General features: G+C 33.3%; 3 protein-coding genes across 11 annotated transcripts in view; 1 reads left to right on the forward strand and 2 right to left on the reverse strand.

Moving 5' to 3' along the window:
* LOC110447980 (WD repeat-containing protein 60-like) overlaps window positions 1-5282 on the reverse strand; it is a 30296-nt gene extending 25014 nt beyond the window's left edge. For 2 of the 3 annotated variants that reach the window (XM_021493985.1, XM_021493983.1), the window contains exons 1-3: window positions 5249-5282; window positions 4936-4963; window positions 2046-2111 (exon numbers count right to left, since the gene is read on the reverse strand). The gene's annotated coding sequence lies outside the window, so the exon portion shown is untranslated. Of the gene's footprint in view, window positions 1-2045; window positions 2112-4191; window positions 4225-4935; window positions 4964-5248 lie in introns of all 3 variants that reach the window. The other variant, XM_021493984.1, reaches the window with a different exon arrangement.
* LOC110447966 (DEAD-box ATP-dependent RNA helicase 42-like) overlaps window positions 1-16147 on the reverse strand; it is a 20768-nt gene extending 4621 nt beyond the window's left edge. The window contains exons 1-12 of the mRNA XM_021493967.1: window positions 16019-16147; window positions 13307-13360; window positions 11650-11758; window positions 11354-11400; window positions 8303-8359; window positions 7730-8152; window positions 6573-6623; window positions 5510-5632; window positions 5249-5313; window positions 4936-4963; window positions 4192-4224; window positions 2046-2111 (exon numbers count right to left, since the gene is read on the reverse strand). Coding sequence (XP_021349642.1) covers window positions 2046-2111; window positions 4192-4224; window positions 4936-4963; window positions 5249-5313; window positions 5510-5632; window positions 6573-6623; window positions 7730-8152; window positions 8303-8359; window positions 11354-11400; window positions 11650-11758; window positions 13307-13360; window positions 16019-16033 — 1071 coding nt within the window. The 5' untranslated portion in view covers window positions 16034-16147. The remainder of the gene's footprint in view (window positions 1-2045; window positions 2112-4191; window positions 4225-4935; window positions 4964-5248; window positions 5314-5509; window positions 5633-6572; window positions 6624-7729; window positions 8153-8302; window positions 8360-11353; window positions 11401-11649; window positions 11759-13306; window positions 13361-16018) is intronic.
* Window positions 16148-16537: 390 nt separating this feature from the next.
* LOC110447981 (extended synaptotagmin-2-like) overlaps window positions 16538-22349 on the forward strand; it is a 42511-nt gene continuing 36699 nt past the window's right edge. For all 7 annotated transcript variants that reach the window (XM_021493987.1, XM_021493990.1, XM_021493992.1 and 4 more), the window contains exon 1: window positions 16538-16946. In XM_021493987.1, the coding sequence (XP_021349662.1) occupies window positions 16662-16946 (285 nt within the window). In that variant the 5' untranslated portion in view covers window positions 16538-16661. The remainder of the gene's footprint in view (window positions 16947-22349) is intronic.

Below are 22349 nucleotides of genomic sequence, written 5' to 3' on the forward strand. Positions count from 1 at the left end.
GATGACATCCGGGTAATTATGGACAAACGGGAAAATACAGACATGGCTAGATGACATCCGGGTAATTATGGACAAACGGGAAAATACAGACATGGCTAGATGACATCCGGGTAATTATGGACAAACGGGAAAATACAGACATGGCTAGATAACATCGGGGTAATTATGGACAGGCGGGAAAATACGGACATGACTAGATGACATCCGGGTAATTATGGACAAACGGGAAAATACGGACATGGCTAGATGACATCCGGGTAATTGTGGACAAACGGGAAAATAAGGACATGGCTAGATAACATCGGGGTAATTATGGACAGACGGGAAAATACGGACATGGCTAGATGACATCCGGGTAATTATGGACAGACGGGAAAATACGGACATGGCTAGATGATATCCGGGTAATTATGGACAGATGGGAAAATACGGACATGGCTAGATAACATCCGGGTAATTATGGACAGAGGGGAAAATACGGACATGGCCAGATGACATCCGGGTAATTATGGACAGGCGGGAAAATACGGACATGACTAGATGACATCTGGCTAATTATGGACAAACGGGAAAATACGGACATGGCTAGATGACATCCGAGTAATTATGGACAGGCGGGGAAATACCCCCGTTCTTGTATGGATCATTCATAAACCATTACAAAAATACGGACATGGCTAGGTGACATCGGGGTAATTATGGACAGACGGTAAAATACAGACATGGCTAGATTACATCGGGGGAAGTATGGACAGGCGGGGAAATACGGACATGACTAGATAACATCTGGCTAATTATGGACAAACGGGAAAATAAGGACCTGGCTAGATAACATCGGGGTAATTATGGACAGGCGGGGAAATACGGACATGGCCAGACGATATCCGGGTAATTATGGACAGGCGGGAAAATACGACAGTTCTTGTATGAATCATTCATAAACCATTACATATGATTAAATTAAACTCTGTTCATGCTAGACATAGATTGATCTACTAGTATGGATGTTTGTCTGTTGACGGACAGTACCCGGGATATCTCAAAGTCTAAAAATAGCAATGGCATGTATACTAATTAATATTTGTCGTCATGCGAGCACCTTTGCAACATGTCTGGAAACTTGATTTTCGGAAACGATGTCCGAAAAATAAGCTCCGATTCGAAACAACAGTTATGTAACAATTATCTCCACAAAAAACAAATAATACTTAGTATACTTTATATTGTACTCTTACTGTTGTTACTTATATATTTTAAGATTGCAGTAGTTTATCAAAATAAAAATTTGAGCAAGAACTGTTGTATCTGAGGCGTCTGTAATTTCCCCCAGAATTTTATATGGCGTGTAAATACAGATGGTTCTTAGTTGATTAATTATTACTTACAAAGATAACTTTTGACTCCGGTTATCAAGAAAAGACTACATTACGTTGATTTCTGTTAAAAAGTAAACATCTAATATCAGAATTAACACTATTATAATACACCTGAATAGATTGTCAAACTACATTTTGGACTTGCCAATATCACAAAACAACATAGCGGCATGCCAGTGCTCAAAGAATTTTGTTGCAAAAAGTCTGTGACAGGGGAGGTATGTCATAGGTACAAACTGACCGGTACGTTGTATGCCAACAGGATAAGAACATGGACTGAGCAGAACATGTAGCAACCCCTGGCTAAACATTGTGACCAGTTTCTATGGTTTAATTTGGTGAATGCATGATTAGAGTAGCGTGTCCGTAATTACCCTACACATGTCCGTATCTCAACGGATTCCTATATATATTCTGTGTTTTGGTTTATATTTTAGTGTTCATTTTACCGACTAATCAAAAGCATAACTAAAAATGGCAACAGAAAGGGACCTTCATTCTGACAAAACATGTTCATAGATGATATCTATGATAAATCGCACAATGTTGATAAACTGTACCAGGGAGCGTGTATTAGCAGTCATCATTTAAAAAGTGTCCGTATTTCCCCGGATGTCCCCTGGCATTCATAAATAGGAAATTGCACACTGAAACATAAGTACTGGTTACCTCAAATTCTTCATCTGCATAAGGGTCTTCTTCCTTTTCCTTTATGGAGTGTTTTGTTCCTGTATCCTGTTAATGAACAAGGATAAAAAAGCTTTAATTTAAAAATAAAATATATAAAGGGAAATATTGTAAATATAAGTGCCCTGTGTATAAATCTGGAAAGATTTGATGATTGAAAACCTTCCAAAATTGTCAATTATAAGCCATAATCAACATTTTTTTCAAGTAAATTGGAAAATTAGGAAAAACATGGAGAAGGGATGAGATACAATGACCATATAAGATATGGAGTGTTTATAAGGGGTAGGGCATTTATTAAGTTTAATACGGCATTAATTTTTCTACAATTTCCAGACAAATCAATATGAACAACAACATACAAATGTATATCTATTTTTCTTTAAAATGCATGGCTTAAGATATACTAAAATGTGAGAGAAAAAAGAATCCAATGGATGATCAATCTAATTTTTAAAGACAATGATTTTAAAACTACATCACAATAATGTGATTTGTATATGATATATTAAATTCTAATTAAAATATTTCATTAATCAAAATAAATTAATGTTTTTACCATGTCAAAATTGCTCAAACCACAATAGAGAATACACCTATATTTGACTGTAAGAGATTTAATGAAAACGAACGGCTGTGGTAATCAGCTTCATAACATTAGATAATAATGCTGTAATCAAAAGCACAATGAAATAATATAGAAGTTCATTCGTTCAAAAGTCAGTAAATGAATGTGATTAATAATGTGAAAAAGAGACAATTTACACTCATGATAAATATTGTGTCCAATTCGGATGCAACTTGATGGTAACATGGCTCAAAGATGGGTTCTTGCTGATTTAAGGTATTTTAGGTAGTACAACTGACATTTATGTATTTCTTGTAGCCCGAGTTTCCTCTGGCCCTGACACCATACTTAGACATTTTGACAGATAGATATCTAAGTCTGGTGTCAGGGTCAGAGGAAACTCGGGCTATATTTCTTGTTGATATTTATCAAATATTGATATCTAGCATTAGAAGAAATATCATTGCATTTACATATTAAACACAACCTGACCGTCTATAATATAAGCTGACAAGCTACACATGGTTACTTTGTATTGTAAAGGACAGGTCTACTTTCAAATTCAAGGGTTCTCAGCTTTTACCTTGCCTCAATGTGGACAGTCAATAACTATATATCCACAACCATACTCTTTATCTATAAATCAAATAAATAGAGTCCTAAATAAATGAACCATGCATGATAGCGATTTGTCAAAATGTAGCTACATATTTTGAGCTCAAACTAAACTGAAACTTTGTTTTGTTGTTCTAACAATAATCTTCATCATTTTCTTTCACTGAAAGTGTTTATGGAAAGTTTAAAAATTCATTGATGCTTGAAAAAGTAACTGTAATGCTAAATATCTTTCAAATACTTAAGTATGTTGCCAAAGATCAGTGAGAACCCATCTTTAAATGAATGAGTGATGGCTGATATGAAACGTGAGCATTTATATCAGTGAAGAACAGATACAACTGTGATTGGTGTAGTACTTAATTAATCCCATATAAGAGTGGTGTCACTATAACCTAGTCTGGCAAAGAAACTCAGAATCCTGCCACACAGTCAAACACGCACTGAAAATAAAATATCTAAGCAAGAAGCGGTCACCGACAAAATTAATTTTGTGTATATACGACTTCTGTGAGTTTTAAAACTGTATAAGATTTTACGAATTTTCCCCAAAGAAATGGATCATGAAAATACTGTACACATTTTCTTAGAGATTACAGAAAATAATTGACATGATGCATATTCCAAGCTTAAGCCAGACAAAATGCTCAATACTGATCAAGATTACTTTCAGAGTGGACTAGCTTCTGAATTTATGCAGAAATACACTTAAATAGCCAGCCATGGGTCTGAGGGTAATTTAACGTTAGGTGTTAAGCAACAGACAGCAGACCGAGTTCTTGTTCAAAGTAATCAAGGCTTGGGAGAGAGGAAGCTCTCCCAAATGCAGACTAGGATAGTTTTGATCATTACAGGGTAGGTAGGTATACATGTAGGTGACATGTTCAAATAATATTCAGTGCTAGGATCAACTGAGTATCCCTTGTGAAGCCTCACATGACTTACTTTGTGTCGTGCACCTTGTTTAGCGGACTTTCTCTGGAAACCATGACAACGGGGTCAAAGGTAAAGTTAACACAGGTCAGAGGTCACACAGTTTTAGTAATGTATCATGCTTAGATGCACCAGTAAGAAATAACATTATTAAAACATGAAATGATGGAAAATCTTGAAAATGTCAGCATGATGACAGGTTAGACAGGAAAGACAAGAATGGTTGTTTATCTTTTCTGCGTTGTGATTTTGACTTGCTGCTACAAATTTTATAAAAATTCATAAAACTAAAAAGTAATAAATTAGTGACATCTACCTTTGATGACATGAATGTCTTGCAAAATTTATATTACACATTTATTCACTAAGAATTCTGTGTAAGGTTTATCAAATTTCTATAATAGAGTACTTTTATATCATATATTTCAATAATACAATTTCCATTACTGCCATACTTAATGATTTGTTATTTTTCCTCCCACATCTCATCTGAGACTTCGGTAAAAACCTACACTGACATTGTGAATGTAACAAAAATAAATAGATTTTATGAATTATATTTGAAATATTAATATGATAGATATAGACAGGTGGTTCAGAGAAGTTTTCATTTCGGAGATTGTGAAACACAAGATTAGGAGGCGAATATTACTAGGGGATATAGACAGGTAGGCCAGAATGTGGTATACAGAGTTCTATCAATCTCAAAACTTTCTGTATAATAAAATGAAAATTTGATGTTTTTAACTGACTTACATCATCTCTACTTTTCCCATATGAAGACCTGGAAAGAAATAAAAAATAAACTATAATAAAATTTAACTATTACAAAGGATTGCACATCAAAATACTATAGCATGTAAAAATGGCTAATATATCAAGATAGTTTAATTCATAATGCCTGTCAGAAATGGAAACTAAAGAAAACATGACATTTCTCCTGTGAAAATGGTTGGTCCATCATTTGGTAAAACAGTTTGTTTGAAATGTAACACAAACCTAAAGGAATCAACCAAATGATAATTTTTTAACTTAAAAAAAGTCATGAAATAATTTCTTAAAAATGTACCTCTCTTTTGCTTTCCTCTCTTCTCTTTCCTTTTCTTCTTGTTTTCTTCGTCGTCTTTCTTCCTCCTTGAATTTTTTTTGTATATATCAAATAACAGTTACATATCAATCTATCTTAAATGGAGGCCATACAATATAGTACGTGGCCTTTGAAATAACATTATATTCGGAACATTTTATAAATAGAGTAACATCCAAGACAAAAATTGCAACCAATGAATCATATGTATGGATTTCCTTAAGGTATAACAAGATATCAGACCTCTTCTTCCTTTTTTCTTCGTTCCCTCTCTCGGTCACGTTCTCCTTTCTCGCCTCTGTCCTTGTCTTTGTCCTTTCCTTCTTTTTTCTCTCTCCTTTCTCGCCTCTGTCTTTCACGTTCCTCCTAGATGAAGTCAAATTGTCTTACACTGAGTAAGCCTTTTAATCACATTCTGATGTCTTGAAATTTTGTAATATTATCAAGTGATTATTTTTTAAAACCTTGTTTTTTTTTCTATAAAGATGATCCTTAACATCTATATTTATAATTTTTACCTCTTATGAAATAATTTGTACCAAAAAAAGATATAATAATACCCTGGTAACGTCTTCAAAATCTTTTGTCAAAATTGGTACTATTTCCTTTTAGTAAATAATTCTTGCATAGATTACATTGTATGTTTTACCCTGAAAATAACAAAACGATTTAACAAGAACCGCTGACAGTAACGATAAACGGAAACTAACGAAAAACAATTGAAACCAAGTACTCACAATACATGGACAATGACATTCAGGAATTTCAAATTTATTTTTCGTTTTAAGAAAAAAGTAAGCAAATAAAGTAATACAATCATTTACGATTCCTTCTTGAGGCTTTAAAACAAATCATGTATTTTTAAAGTGAATCAAAAGCAAGTTTAATATCAAATAAAAACAGTTGTATTAATAATACAAACCCAAAGTGTGTTGCAAGAAACAAACATTTTTGTAATTAATTTGAACATTTTCATGCAAAACAGCGCACTTGAACAGAGATATAAACCTTGGTAATCTTGTTTATAACTGTGGTCATAATTGTTTTGGTATTACGACTTTTCTTCCATTTCTGTATTTTCAAGACATTAATAAGATAAAATTTAGGCACACAACACAAACACTTTACACTCAAATTGACATTTAAGTAATTATTCAATAGTAAATTACACATTCAAATCAAATGACCAAATAAGATAAAAGAAACATTTTATCACTATATGCAGAAGTTCAATTCCTTTTGTAAGGAGTTTGTAATTAAGACTATGATAAAATACAGTTTAGCACTACTAATTATCCGGACTCACCTCATCGTCCCTCGTTCTGTCTTTGTCTCGTCTCTCCTTCCTTCTGTCATCCTGTGTGGAGATAATAGAGTTAATGTTACCACTATAATGGCAGCAGCACAAAAGGGGGGATGAACAGCCTGTAGTTTCAGAGGAAAAGGAGGAGAGTTGATTTATTTATTCTGCTAACACTCAATATTAGAGTAGGAAAAGTAGTGGCTAGATTTGGTTAATGTGAAAGCAGTAAAACCTTGTTATAGCTAGTGTCACCATTCAACCAGCCAAATGTTGGCATTATAAAGGGGTTTGCAATATATCATGGCATTATAAAGGGGTTTGCAATATATCAAGAAAGACTTACAGTATATACCTTGTTATATTGTCACCATTTGACCTGCCAAACAGTGGCATTATAAAGGGGTTTGCAATATATCATCGCATTATAAAGGGGTTTGCAATATATCAAGAAAGACTTACGGTATATACCTTGTTATATTGTCACCATTTGACCTGCCAAACATTGGCATTTATAAAGGGGTTTGCAATATATCATCGCATTCTAAAGGGGTTTGCAATATATCAAGAAAGACTTATATACCTTGTTATATTGTCACCATTTGACCTGCCAAACATTGGCATTATAAAGGGATTTGCAATATATTAAGGAAGAGTTATAAAAATAGATTAACAAACAAGGAAAATAGGTTATTGATTTAGGCAGTAACCGAGGCTGGAAATCAAACGAAGGCATTATGTCAAGGTTTTATTATACTCAGATATTCAAAATAAATTTCCTAAAGAAAATAATCCTTTCACAGTTATCTAAACGATTGAAAATTAAGGAAAGAATCAGAAAAATTTCCATCAATAGTAGACATTTCACTGAACTATACACTAAAAGAAGTACTGTATGTATACCTAGACATTTTGCTTCCACTGGTAAATTCGCCCAGTTTTTATTTCGACCTTCATATTTGTTTACTATGGTAGGCTGTTAACTAATATTTACTGTTGTGCTAAATCTGCCCTTATTAAATTACGGAGAGCTAAAAACCAAAGGTTAACTGTGGTGAAGATTTTCTGGCATAAATGTCCATTAATTTAAGCTGCCATTCAACATTTCTCATTTGCACTTTCAACCCTGGGGTTAATTCATTATTGCAATCTTCAAGACTTACATCATCTTTTCGTCTATCATCTCGTCGTCTGTCACCATCTCGTCGCTTGTCATCGTTTTTATCTCTGTGATGACGCCTTTCATCATCATCGTCCTTTCGTCGTCTGTCACCATCTCTTTTTTTCTCATCGTCTCTATCACGTCTTTTCTCATCGTCTCTATCTCTGTGATGACGCCTTCCATCCTCATCATCCTTACGTTGTCGTCGTTTGTCACGGTCTTCATCATCCCTGTTTCGTTTATCTTTGTCATCATCAGTACGGTGACGCTTGCGTTTTTCCTCCTCTTCCCGTTTTTGTCGTCGTCTTTCTCTTTCCTCTTCTCTGTCTTTGTCCCTCCTCTTATCTCCATCATTATCATCATCATCTATGGCCAAGCCTTTCTTTCTTTCATCATCTCTTGGTTTCTTTCTGTCATCTTCTGTCTAGGAACAAAACAAAATGTATGGTCTAATTTATTTTTATTTTTTTTGCCTTTATTTTACCTGGTATATAATTTTATTGGGTGAGGCCAAAGCATTCTTGTCAACCGTGATTTTGGAAATCTTCATAGGGTATTTTTCAATACAACATACCTTGATTTTTCCTTCCCGCTTTTCTCTTCTTTCTCTCCTTTGTCTTTCTCTTTCTTCCTAAAAATCAAATGAAAAGTTTATAGAAAAAGTTCTCAAATATATTTTATTTCCGGTATAATAAGATAACAATGACTCTTAGGTACAAAACTTATGCATCTGCTTTAAATATCAATGAACACTACTAACCATTCAATTTTAATAATTATTTTTTTGATATTTAAATTTTAGTTTTGAGTTGGTGACTTTGATCTGAGCAGACACTGAAAAAAAGTCTTCCCTTTATAAATCACATAGGTCCTTTATAACAAAACTAATATTCTGACAAAGAAAGAGGATATCAATCTTTATAACAAAATACAACCGGAAGATCTAATCCTACCCTAACTATAGGATCTGATTAAACAAAGCTTCTAAATATAAGCAATATAAAAAAAATCAACTGTAAGCAAAAGAATAACTTAAATACACAATATCCAGGCGTGCCCTCTCTAGAAAAATCATAGGAACAGCATGCTTGATAGTGTAACACTTATCTGTGTAAGATGAAAAATTAATAAGAAATTGCACATGCACTGTTCTTTAAAAAAAAGGGGGCATAACTCCATATCAATATAAAGTGTATAGATTTCATCTAAGATTTATGTTGTACTTCTGACTGCTGACAGATGGGTGAATTGATCAACAAACATTCTGTTCAAGATTTTCCCTACTCAGCTGTGTTGCGAAGGTGTAAAAAGTTTAGACTTCCAAGAAAAATTAAATATCTAAGGTATACTCTCATACTGAACCTTTGTATCAACTTTGATGAAAATCTGTTAACAAATTGGGTGGGATAGAGTGAGGACAATTAATGAATTGCAATGGATTTTTTACAATATTTGTAGCAATAAAGTAAAACATTGCCCCCCTCCCCCCTAAACTTGCAGGGGTTCAAAAACATATCAAGTAGATTTTGAATAATGGAAAGTATTATCAAATTACAAAATCTCAATCTTCTCATTAAATCAACCTACAGTTTGCTATGCATTAGCTATAAGCAATCTATGTTTACATGTAGGTTATTATAGCCGAAACCTGCATTACATTTGTTCCAGGTATATTTCAGATGTTTTTTGTACAGAACTTCTTTATGTGAATCTTAGATGTCATTGGAAGTTTACAAGATGATATTGGGGAATAACATTTCCAGTCCCGTATGGTTATGCAGGGCCAGTGGATTTTTTCTATGAAGCAAGTTAAAATTTCTACCTACTTGCCAGCTGGGTTGGTGTACAAACCATCAGATAATTACAATGTATCACACATTTAAAAGCAAATATAGGCAAAATAGGCAAAAGAGCAACTGACATTGGTATTTCTTTTTTGCTATATGTATTTCCACTATAGTATAATCTAAGAAACTAGTATCAATACATCAAATCTTAAGTTTTCAAACACTTTGTTAAACTTCTGGGCAAGTGATTTTCAAAAAAAAATGTTTTTGTCTAAGATCATGTATTCTGAAATCATTTTATATACATGTATTATATATCAGGACATTTTACCATGGTAACAAGATCCTAATTGACATGGGAAATCAGTTTAATGTGGAGGACGCTAAAAAAGTAAACTTAACAATTATGAGACAAATTAGAAATTTAAACTAATTATTCTTGTTGGCCAAGATGGAAGCGAGCAGGGGGTTTTAAAATGGGAGAAAATCATAAAAATATCCCAATCTACCCTTGGTAATCAAAATGAAATCTTCTCATCATTCTCATTAATTAACATGTTGATGCAACTTACAAATTAATGGGAGGGATGAAAAGATTTAATTTTAATTAGACTTAGAAAATCCATATGATCAGGATGATGACCATTTTATTTTCAATCCCAGAATTTAGACCTGGTCTTCTTAAAGTGCTCTAACCCCGGTACCATCAGGCCATGGCCATTTAAGAGGCCTAGGACACTATATATATGGAGTATGAATGTTAGTATCAATCACTGCATCATCAATGTAATGTTTAACAACAGGCAATGTTAACAAACAAGGCTGCAATAATACAAAACAGACATCGAAAGGAAAAAGATATAGTTAAAAAATAAATAAATTGGAAAGGAATGTTATGGAGAAAAAAAAATGCTCAATTCTGAAAAGGGCAACTTGGATTAAACCACATCAGGCTCCAGCAGTGTTATAGAAAGTCTATAGCCATCTGCCTTACCTCAGTCAACTGAGACCGGCTTTCTTCCAAGTTGGTTCGCCGTCGATCCTAGTAATTAATATGATCTCTAATCACCATAGCAACGAAGCAATAGTTCCCGTTATCTTGACATTGGCTTGGTATAAATGTATGATTATAATAAATACCTGTCAAAGACAACTATTGGTACCTCAGTATTTATATTAGTCTATACTGTTATTGCATAATTCTGCCCTACCTCCATTTATACATAATATATGACATGAACTAGTGTTACCCATATAAATTATAATTCAATATCAAAAACCATATATGTTTTACGACCAAAATCTCTATATACATGAATTAATACATTTTTATTTTGTTTTCATTGTCTTCACATTCATACACCATTTAGAACTAAACTTAGTAAAGTAAACAAAGTATTTAATATACCCGTAAACCAAAATAAACAATGAAAAAGAATGTTTTTTATAAATAAAAACCATTAGGATCATCATTTCCTATATGATTTTAGAAAGCATGTCTAGCAGATAATTTTTGAGAAAACATACACTGATGCCAACGGCTCTGATAACAAACAAAACTTTACACTCCATCAGAAATCATATGCCGGCTCTGATAACAAACAAAACTTTACACTCCATCAGAAATCATATGCTACAGTATTTTGTTCATACAGATCCGTTTCAGTTTTCATCTGTGTGTTACAGACACTGTCCAAACTATTTTTTCCTTTAGCATGTATCACTGCATTACATTTTCTGCTCATCAGGGTTTTATGCTCCAAAATTTATTTAACACTTTCGGGGTTTTCCAGCATTTGAACAAATTCCTATTTAAAACAGCCCATCACATATCCTACCTCATCTTTGTTTCGGGATCGCCTGTCATCGTCTTTATGGCGTCTTTCTGAAAGTAAAGAAATAAACTTTTGAATTATCTTCACAGAGGTAAACACACAATCACATTAATATTTACTTGTGTTGATCAGGGTTTTTTTTCTTTTTCTTTTCACATAAGTTCCATCAATTCACTTTTTTTGTTATCTTGTCATGATTCAATGTTTTTAATATCTTATGCTGTCCATATGCTTAGATGGAAATCCAACTCATTTACAAATGAACTGCTCAAAATAAAACAAAATTTTATCAATCATACCATCATCATCCCTCTTTTTTCTGTGACGGTCATCGCCATTCATTTCATCCCTGTGTCTGTCTTTCCTCCTTTGTTCCCTATCATCTCTCGGTCTTTTTCCATCATCCTTCTGAAATCATATATCAAATGTTAACAATTATCTTACTTGTACCAATATTACACATCCTTGCATTCTAGATCAACTGCTCATCTCTATCACAAAGTAAAATCTGTTTAAAACGTAATTTGTGCAAATATTATGCATCTTTGCATTACACTGTCTTAAAATAAACTGTTAAAGGCGAACGATACGAACTGTTCTACTGATCATCTTCATCACAAAATAAAATCTAAGTAAGAAGATTGAAATATGAGTAACTAATGTAAAACCTCATTTTTTCCAGAAAGAAATGCAAATTACATTGTAATTAGTATACATGAATACATTAAATTTGAAATTACAAATTTTATGTAATAGCTACTAAGAACAAGCTCAAATGGCGTAAGTTTTAAGCCTCCTTTAAAGTGTTGTTAGGTTGATGTTTTCAGTTGGACATATAAATGCTGGCGCGTCCTTAAATGACCATAGCTGTTAATAGGACGTAAAACTCAAACAAACCAAACCAAACATATAAATGGTTTATACCAATGAAAATGTTATTTTTCAGTGAAGTGTGAGTATATCAAAATGAACAAAACAAACTTTAAACCCAATTTAAACCGAACAAAGCACACAGAAAAATGCCAAGGGAGAGCTAGGGAATATTTCAAGTGAGACAGATTTGGGGTATTTGCACTATAACTTGTATCCGAACAATTCAAACTATCTAGCCAAACCAACTCTATATAAATATCTGTTGAGGGTTTAGTCATTTAACCTTCAGAAAATATTTTCATGTCTTTTATTTTGTCGATGAAGCATAAATCCTGATTAAGCAAAAACAAAAAATCCAATTAAACCTGGTTTAATTGGCTTTAAGAAGTCAAGATAAACACAAATAAGCAGTTTTAGGGAATTATAATAATTAAATTCAACAAATCATTGGCAGAATATGGTTCATAAACAAATATGTGTGAAAAAGTGGCCATAAAATCTTTGACCAGTATGGCAGTAAAAACAACAAACACCTGTGAAGCAATTCTGCCATACTCATCATATTCTACAGAAACTATTTATGGAAAGTCTTGGGAATAATACATTGAACTTTACCATTGTACTATCTAAGTGTCACTGTGTATTCATTTACAAAATGATCAATACACTAGTCACTATATTGCTTACAAGATTAAAAGCATGGAATTAAATCACCACACTCAAGAAATTAAAAACACAACCTTGTTAAGCATAAAAATGGACATCTAGATAGAAATACAGATGAAATTTGTCAAAAACATTAAGCCGGCAAGTGAAAGCATCTTATTAAAAGCAATTAGTTGTTCAACCTATAATTGTTACCAAAGAGATTCAGTTACATCATAACCAAAACTTTATATGTTTAAACAATGAAAAAAATGTAAGAAATAATCAAACCTTGGAGAAACAATCTAATTAGATTAAGCCTAATGTGAGTAAAACAGAATTTGTTCTAAATTATAATTTCATGGTTTGAGTAGACAGGTTCAGAATATGCTCAGTTTTTTACAACTCTCTAAACAGAGTATAATCTTTCAAAATCACCTTTAATGCCTTGCTCAATTCATCAGTAGTCCAAGTATCCTCTTTTGATCGGTTCTGAAAATTCAAAAAAATGTATCTCTACTTTATCATTGCTTGTCTAGATTGATTCCTCATCAATTTATTGAAAGTTCAGGGTTAGACACTAACAATGTTTGTTTGGTAGTCCAGAGGACTAATTGAAAAGATAATCTGGTAGTCACATGAAAATGTAACTACTTCAAGACTTCCTGCAGGCAACACCCCAAAATTAGAATAAGAATAGCATTTAACCATGACAAATTTAAAACTCTCTGTATGCAATATAAACAAATGCTAGTCGTTTCGTTAACAGGTCGTTTCGGTAACAAGTCGTTTGGGGAGGGACGAAGTCATTTGGGGAGTCCCGAAGTTGTTTCGGGACTTAATCAAGTTGTTTTGGGACATATACAGGTTTCAGTTATAAATAACATTTCGCTCCCATTTCATAAAAAGTCATGTAAATAAACAAGTATGGTTTTAGTCTATGACCTGTAATAGCTGTATCACGACCTACCCGTGCTTGGGATCATTATAGTGTTAACAGATTGCTAGTACTTGAGGGGATACCTACCAACATTTACCCAATTGACAATGTGTTGTTTCCTGGTGAAACTAATTTCATTATTAAATACAGATCTAGAGGAACTTATGATATTCCACATCAACTTCTTTCATTACTGATAGGTTAATTCCTTCGTTTGATATTGTATTAATTAGTTTTCAATTCACTTTATTCTCCGTTATTGTTATTGACATTAAGAGACGAATGAGTAACATTGATTCTAACAATGTTTTAAACATTTTATTTTTGCTATATTGAAATTAAATTTCATGAAAGTAAAAACGTGAAACACGTAGAATATATTTAGACATGTGAATCAATTCATCAAATCCAGCAATATAGTTTGAACGATGTTTTCATGTTGTGTATTTGTGTCTGTGTGAATATTATATAAATTTATTCATGTGTTATTAAAATCATGTAATGGTAAATGTATGAAGGGAGAAGGCTATGATAAGTTGTAATAATTTTTATCCAATCAATTGTCTAAATTTAGTTGACATTAAAATACGTTTAAAGAAAAAAGACAGTGGTATCTACAGAAGATAAAAAAAATATGAAAAATCTCGAAACGACTCAAAAAAAGTCCTGAAATGACTTTCGTCTTGTTACCAAAACGACCTGACACCATATAAACATGATGAATAAAAATTCATTGGAATTTTTCCAATAAACCAGCAAACTTAATATATCAACGATTTGGTAATAACGCCATCTTCTGAGAGATGGTAGCCGGGACATAAAGATGATTTTTACATAAAAATAATCTTTTATACCTTTTGTCAAAATGCTAGTGATTTTTGCAAATATTTCTTTTGACGATGTACCTTTTTGACTATTTTGGATAAAACATCAACTGTCTTCTAAGTTAAATCGCCAATCGTAGCCCCCCCCCCCTCCCTTTGAATAATAGTTGTTACATTTCGAGACTGCTACGAAGACACATTTTGCCACAACGTTGGTTTTTTGGTTGTTATCACATCATTTTATACAAATGAAATAAATATATATCGTATTGAACAGGAAAACCATGAAATTTTCTATTTCTTACATTTTTTCACGTCATGCGGCGAAAAATATTGCTACATCAGAAAAGCGCGGGAATGTGTAACATAGTTTTTGACGCCAATTTGTAATGACATCACGCTTGACAACAATACAGAGCGCCATTTTGAATGGGTTTTAATTGCAATTTTGCCGTTTGCTAGTATTATCTGGTAAAATTCCAGACAAAAATTATATTAATTGTGTAGTTTTGTAAAAACGATAATTTATGTTGCAAAGGTTGACAAAACAACCACTTATATTCTGCTGTCACTTCATCTAAACTTGAAACTGAAAAATCTACGCAGAGGATATAATGCACCATTCAGATTGGACAATACTAAGAGTGACATTTTTACTTACGAATATATAATATTTCGTTTATCTTCACTGCATTAAACATGTTTTTATTGAATGGAGAATTCATGATATTTCACTAAAACACTGTACTACATACCGATACCGTAAGGTTTACCATCATATTTTTGTAGACAGTATGCAGCCTCAATTTCCCAGAAGGCTTTCACGCATGGAGAAGCACCGGAAGTGTATAGATAATCTAACAAATTTGTAACATTTCCAATAAAACCGAATACACACCCGAAAATATAATAACAATTAATTATGTTTCAAACTCATCTTGCTGATCTGCGGGATCAAGACACAAGCAATATCATCCTTAACTTTCCTGTTGATTCGAGAGAAAAATACTTGTTTAAACTATATTCTAGTTACCTAGACCATTTTTTAAGATAAACGAATGTAATATGGAGGTGTATGATCCTTTATTTCCTTAGGGAATCATCTGTCATGTTAAATGTGCAAATTGTTAATTATTAGCTAGGATTGGTATTAAGTTGAAAAGATTCCAGATCAATAGATCAGAACTTATCCGCAAACAAGACTCCAAAAATGACAATGCTGTACCAGCTTCACAAACTTTCCAATTTTGGCGATCACATTGTCAAAAACAGCTGTTTGTGTCGTGATAACAGTTAGAAATAGAAAGCAAACGTGAAGAAACGAATATAAAGTGGCCTGTCAAAGAAGTGAAGTAAATGTGAAATATGAACTGAACAGCAGCTCACCCTTTCTGACGGCATCTTCCTGATATTTAATGGTAAAACTGAACTGCTGAGATACGACACGGTTTAAACCTGCAGTGGTTGTGGTATTTTCATCACTAACGCCGCCATTTTCAAGCTCAGGTATGTACCAGAAATGAAACGTTAAACATTACACGACATAATATATCTTATAGAACATTGGTTAAAAAGTCAAATTGTCCTTGGAAATGAAAAGTTGCTTTGCTTCTTTGCCAATTATTTATAAAAAAATATGTATTTTGAAACTTTTATATGTTTCCGTTATTTACGACATGGAAAATTAGACTGTCCTAATAATGAGGGATGATAGCTCCTCGATACACGAAAGGAAAAGAAAAAAAAACAAATGAAAAATAAAATAAAGGAAATAAGGAGATTAAATATCAAATGTTTAAGGGGTTGACTCAACATATTTTTCGCTAGCTAAAAAAACCCTACGGAGAGTATTCGAACACACTACATCTTCTCTCCCCTATCTGAAAATGGACCTGGACCAAGGTCGCCCTGAGCTTCAAGGCTGTCTGCAACAATATTTACAGTGAGGTGTTACAGGCAGTGGCGTACGGTTCAGGCCTGTTAGAAGTTCACCTTTTTTGCCAACAGGATACATTAAGTCAAAATAGTCATGCCAGACGACAAGAAAACCGCTGCAGCAAAGAAGAAGGCAGCTGATGAAACGCAGTTGCTACCGGTTATTCTGCGCTATTTCAAGTTAGCCGGGGTTGCGCTTACTGTGTATGGTTTTGGTTACACACAGTTTAGTCCAAGTTGGATTCTTATAGGGTTAGTTGCTTATGTATGGAAAGAAAAATACACCCAGCGAAGACAACAACAGATAAAGACACAGCAGCTTATAGCGAAAGATGAGGCATCGACAATATTGGCTCGAGTGGAAGACCTGCCATCTTGGGTAAGAAAAACAACAACCCTCCCAAAACAACATCAATGTGTATTACGAGTGTAACAGGTGAAGTGTGAGCCACATACCATGGCCGCAGGGCAGATTCTCCCTATACTAATCTGACAAATTTACCTGAGTAGTAATCATAATAATGATTGGCAGTGAGATGTCTGCGTTGACACCTGTATGGCTACTAGTACTAGATGTTGTAATTGAGGGGCATACCACATACGGAATGCTGTGTATCGGGAGATTTATCATTGTGCAGTCAGGCATGTCCGTAAACTGCTGACATGACCATGAATTCTTCAAGGTTTATACGTATACACCTACACATGTTCCTGCTATCAAATAGATACATGAATGGAGTGTATTGTTAGGAATTTTGATCTTGCGAACCAATAAATTGTAGACATAAGACCTTAAACAAAAATCGTTTGGATTTACAGGTGTGTCATATGTGTACAGGTGTGTACTCAACATCTCGCATTATATACACACATCCGACAGGACTGAAGGATACAGTATCCACATTTTCATTCATTGGCATGATGTTGTAAAACTAAAACTGACTGCTTATATGATGCTTAATTAAAATTTGAAACATATATAGAATTTAGCAGACTTCAGAAAGTGTTGAAAAGCATTACTGTATTTGCAATATATACAGCTAAATTTAGCTACTGTACTAAAGGCTATATAGCAGTAAAAGTAGAGGACTTCGCGAATGTAAACCAAAAAAATAAACTCTAATGATTGGCAAGAAGAAAAAAAGTTTTAAGACCTTTTATAAAGCTATGAATAGCTTGGTCTAAAACAAATGTTCCTTGAACCCACAACAGAAAGTTATGATTTTATGTCATGCAAGTGTAACCTGATGCTACAGAAAGGAATGTCAACAAACAGCTGTTGATCAACAGAAAACAGCTTGTTGAGCAAGCACAAAACCTGATCATGATATCATTAGGGCTACAAAATGAAGTTTTTCTGCTGTTAATAAATAGAAAATTCATACTATGAATGGCATTAAAAAGTAGATTTTAAAAAAGTGCTATCCAGTATGTTTGGGAATAAGACTATACACAATTCATATGTCCATGGCATTACAAAATTACATTCCCTGCAATTGTTACCATACAGGAATTGTTCCTTTTTGACCACACTAAGGGTCAGGAGGGTACATGTATATCCTGTTAGTGTTACATAGTTGATCCTTTTTAAATGGGAATTAGGAATAACAGTACTTGTACATTGATTTAAAAGTACATTACAAAGCAAGNCAAAGCAAGATTTTTTTAACCACCACAGCAAAGCTGGGGGGGGGGGGTTGAAGTACTGGAATTTTTCTGTTTGTCAATGTTTGCCCTTGTTCCCCCAAAGTACAATGCACTGCACTTATATTATGGTTCTTGATATACAGAACCCAATTCATCCAGATGATAAATAATGATATATTGGAGGTAATATTGGAGTTACCTCCCCTATAAATGGAGTAATGCCCCTTCGTTGAAAAAACATGAGTTTGTTGAAAAATATGTTTCACACCACTCTTGTCATATTATAAAGTTGCTGCACTGTCTTAAATGATTCTAATATAACACCTTAATGAGGGGCTATGAGTAAAAAATATATAAAGGTGTGGGGCATGTTTGGCTCATGCAGCGATTTTTTTTCATATTTTGCAACAATGATGCCAGATTGCAGACAGAATTGAAAATGAAGGTTTCAGCTCCCTAGGGTCTTATTTGGCCAAATTAGAGCTCCTTGAAGTATTTCTGACCAGAACATTAAGATATACTTACTGAAGAACCTGAGAAATCACTATTTTAATCTAAAGCTGATTTTTTGTGTTATAATTTAATGCGACTGTGGGATTTTAAGTATTGAAGTGAACCCCCACCTTCAAGTTACCTCCCCAATTTATGAGGTTATTCCCTATTGTTTAAAATGATGTTAACACTACTTTATTAATACATAATTCAACTTTTTACTGTGTCTACCTCAATCATAAAACAGTAAAAAAAAATGTGTGTTTACAAATGAAGGCATTTTAGTTCTCATTTACTTGGCCCTGGTGCCCTTAATTAGAAAGGATATGGTATATGGTAGAGAAAGACAGCCTAGGTTTATTTCTATAATTTAGATATAGCCAGTCCTAGTACAACATGTATACAGTGATTACAAGGCAGCTATTTATAATTATGACGAATGAACACTCACAGAACAGAGACTAACTCTCTGTTCAAGGTCCAACTAGGAGGGTGATGGTTTATAATTAGATACTTCACTATGTTTTATAATTTAAACATAGCGTTAACATAAAGGACAAAACATAAACCTATACATTAATGTGTACACATATTTATTGAATTATCAACATGAGCCCAGGTAGCCTTGATGTTTTAATTCATCCGATAATATTTTATGGTTGGAATATTGATTGGTTATTTACATCAGTCAACTAAACATTGTAAATTTATGCAACATGAAAAGAATTGTTTGAATTCACTATAAATGCTAATTATGGAATATACTAGCACTGCTTCTAAGGTTACATATCACTCATTGTATAGAGTCTGAGACAAAGCTCAAGCATTTAGCTTAGGTACATATATTGTACATCCTAGGTCTGCTGTCATGATAAGTAATGAACATGTGTATTGAATTGTAACAAAAAGCTTACAAAAAATGCAGAATTGATTAGTGAGGAAAGAGTTTCCTTTGAATATAAACAAGTATACATATCATCACTATCAGCTGGTATGTTTTTCCTGACCAGTTTCCGGTTAAATTAGACAATGCCTGTATAGATTTTATAGATATCATGTTTAATTTAGTGCAGTTCACATGCATGTACTTTGAGTGCTTTAAAACGAGTGATGTGACATTCACTGCAATGCATGTAAAAGAAGATCAAACATGCAACACATGCTTCAAATCACTTTGATTTATTGTGTATGACTTGTGGTAAATAATATGTATGACATATTAATGGTATGATAAAGTAATGAAAATTGCCACGTACAGTATATATATACATTGTAATATGTTACATTTTCAAAATATTTTTTGTTTACGGATTTGACCAGGTTTTATATTGTCATGTGGTAGGGGCCTAAGGGGGGAGGGGGGCATGTTTACTTCTGGTTAATGCCAAAAACCTGACAACAACAAAAATGTGATGCGGAGGAACTGGACTGGGTCGAACATCGGCGACCAGGTAGCTCAATTGATAGAGCGTGTGTCTGAAGTTCAGAGTGTCCAGGGTTGGAATACGGGTCTCTATGGAACTTATATTATACAATAGCAAGTTGCTAGGATAAAAAACCTAGGCCTGTATACATGTACATGTGTTGACTGTCACATATGGTACAGTATAATGAATTGCTGAAATACAAAATAGGGTCTGTAGGTAAGATTTACAAAAAAATGTATTTTATTTGTTTTTTTGATTTTGTAACAAATATTTAACAGACATATGCACATGTACTAGAGCAAATTTTAACTTAGGGAAAATTATCCCTCAAAAAAGCCTTGGCTGGCAGAAATCTGTAGAGTCCTAGATCAGATTACCATTTTAATTTAATTACACCTTATCTTGCTCTTGGTCTATTACATGTTGTTTTGTAAGTAGTGCAGTAGTCTGAGTAAATATATATCATGTGCTGACCGTCCATTCAAAATTATTAGCCTTGAATTTTGAAAGCATGCTAGTGTGCATGTATTGATCCTTAATTGTGTAATATACTTTTTGTATTGTCACCCAGGCTGTTGTAAGCAAGGGTTGTGATATAGCTATGTGTGTAGATCTAGATAGAATTGTAATTTAGAAATCTCCTGTTTCTGATCATTTACATTAAGCTTGTATATACTATATAATCAGAAACATGACAATACAAAAAGTATATTACACAATTAATGATCAATACATGCAGACTAGCATGCTTTTCAAATTCAAGGCTAACAATTATAGCCATAAAACATGTATACAGTATAGACAGATATATAATGTATATGCTTGATGCATTACAATCTGTAGGGTCTCAAGCTCAAACACTAATACAAAAAGAAATTCAGTTTTTATTTCAGTACATCACGGAATTAGATTAGATTGTTATCTAAGTCTGTGAGTACATGTAATAATCATATACACAGTTCTATATTTAGAAATTAAACGATTTTATACAAAAAAAAGCAATGAACTGGGTAGATTTATCTTATCTGCATGTGTTATTGCATTGATAAACCAAATCATTAAACACATTTTGTATATATGCAGATTGTGATTTAATATTAACAAGACTTGATCCCAACTACCATATTTAATTTAAAGTGTTTGTGGAAGAGGTGGGAGGGGTAATACTATTAATTCCTAGCTATTTCTACATGTTTTACCAGTCATACCTGTACATTTCACAATTGTCTGATGGCATTTTTAGACTTCAGTTGGTTTAATCTTGGTCATCTGCTTCAATATTTAGCCTGAAAAACATTCTAGATTCATTTGTATATGTAGCTGACTTTGATGAACTGACAAAACAAACATGAAAAGGTAATCAACAAGAATTATGATATGACCTGACTACATACATGACATGTAATTAAGTGCCTGTACATGTTTGCACTTGTATGCTTATAGTCACTCTCCTATAACATATGTACATGTACAATGTGTCATGATTAGTTTGTACCTATAAGTCTTAAGACTTTTGGTGAATAAAGAACTTGAACATGTAGGTATTATAGTGGCCTGAGTTGATTATTTATTTTTTTCATCATAATCCAAATGCTGAGTTACATTTTCCACCATATTATACCAAGATATGTTGATTATATCTATTCTACCAAGTAAAATGTAATGAAACTCTTTTTGTGTCTACCTCAGAGTCCATAGGCCTGTGATAAGCAAGGTGACCTAGATAATCTCAATTGTTTAAATTCAGCTGTTCTTTTTTACCATTTCTGACCCTATATATAATGGCAGTTGCCCTCTTTGGGAAGGAATTATCATTTTCAGCCACAATTTGGACGACAGCTACAGGTGATAAACATTTAACACTGAAGTCATACCAGATACTTATTTCAATCAATCTGATCGACCTATCTATACATGTAGCTCATCAACACATGAAATCAGCATTTGACAGATTTACAAACACTATTTCAAGTCACCTCTGTAGTAAATTCAGCTGAACATTCTGACCGGGAGCTTGACAGGTAATTATAGCTGATTTAGAGGTTAAATAGAAACTTATTTTGGATGTCTGTTAGCAAATATTCAAAAACATACAAAATAGAATATGTGTACCAACGGCTCTCTTGGTTACATTTGTTGGGGAGGTTTTTGCAAAAGCATTGGTCTGTTGGAAAATAAAACGTGCATGGTCTACCATCCAATAATACATGGTGATT

This window comes from Mizuhopecten yessoensis, unplaced genomic scaffold (genome assembly GCF_002113885.1).
Source record: "Mizuhopecten yessoensis strain PY_sf001 unplaced genomic scaffold, ASM211388v2 scaffold3717, whole genome shotgun sequence".
Taxonomy (NCBI): Eukaryota; Metazoa; Mollusca; class Bivalvia; order Pectinida; family Pectinidae; genus Mizuhopecten; species Mizuhopecten yessoensis.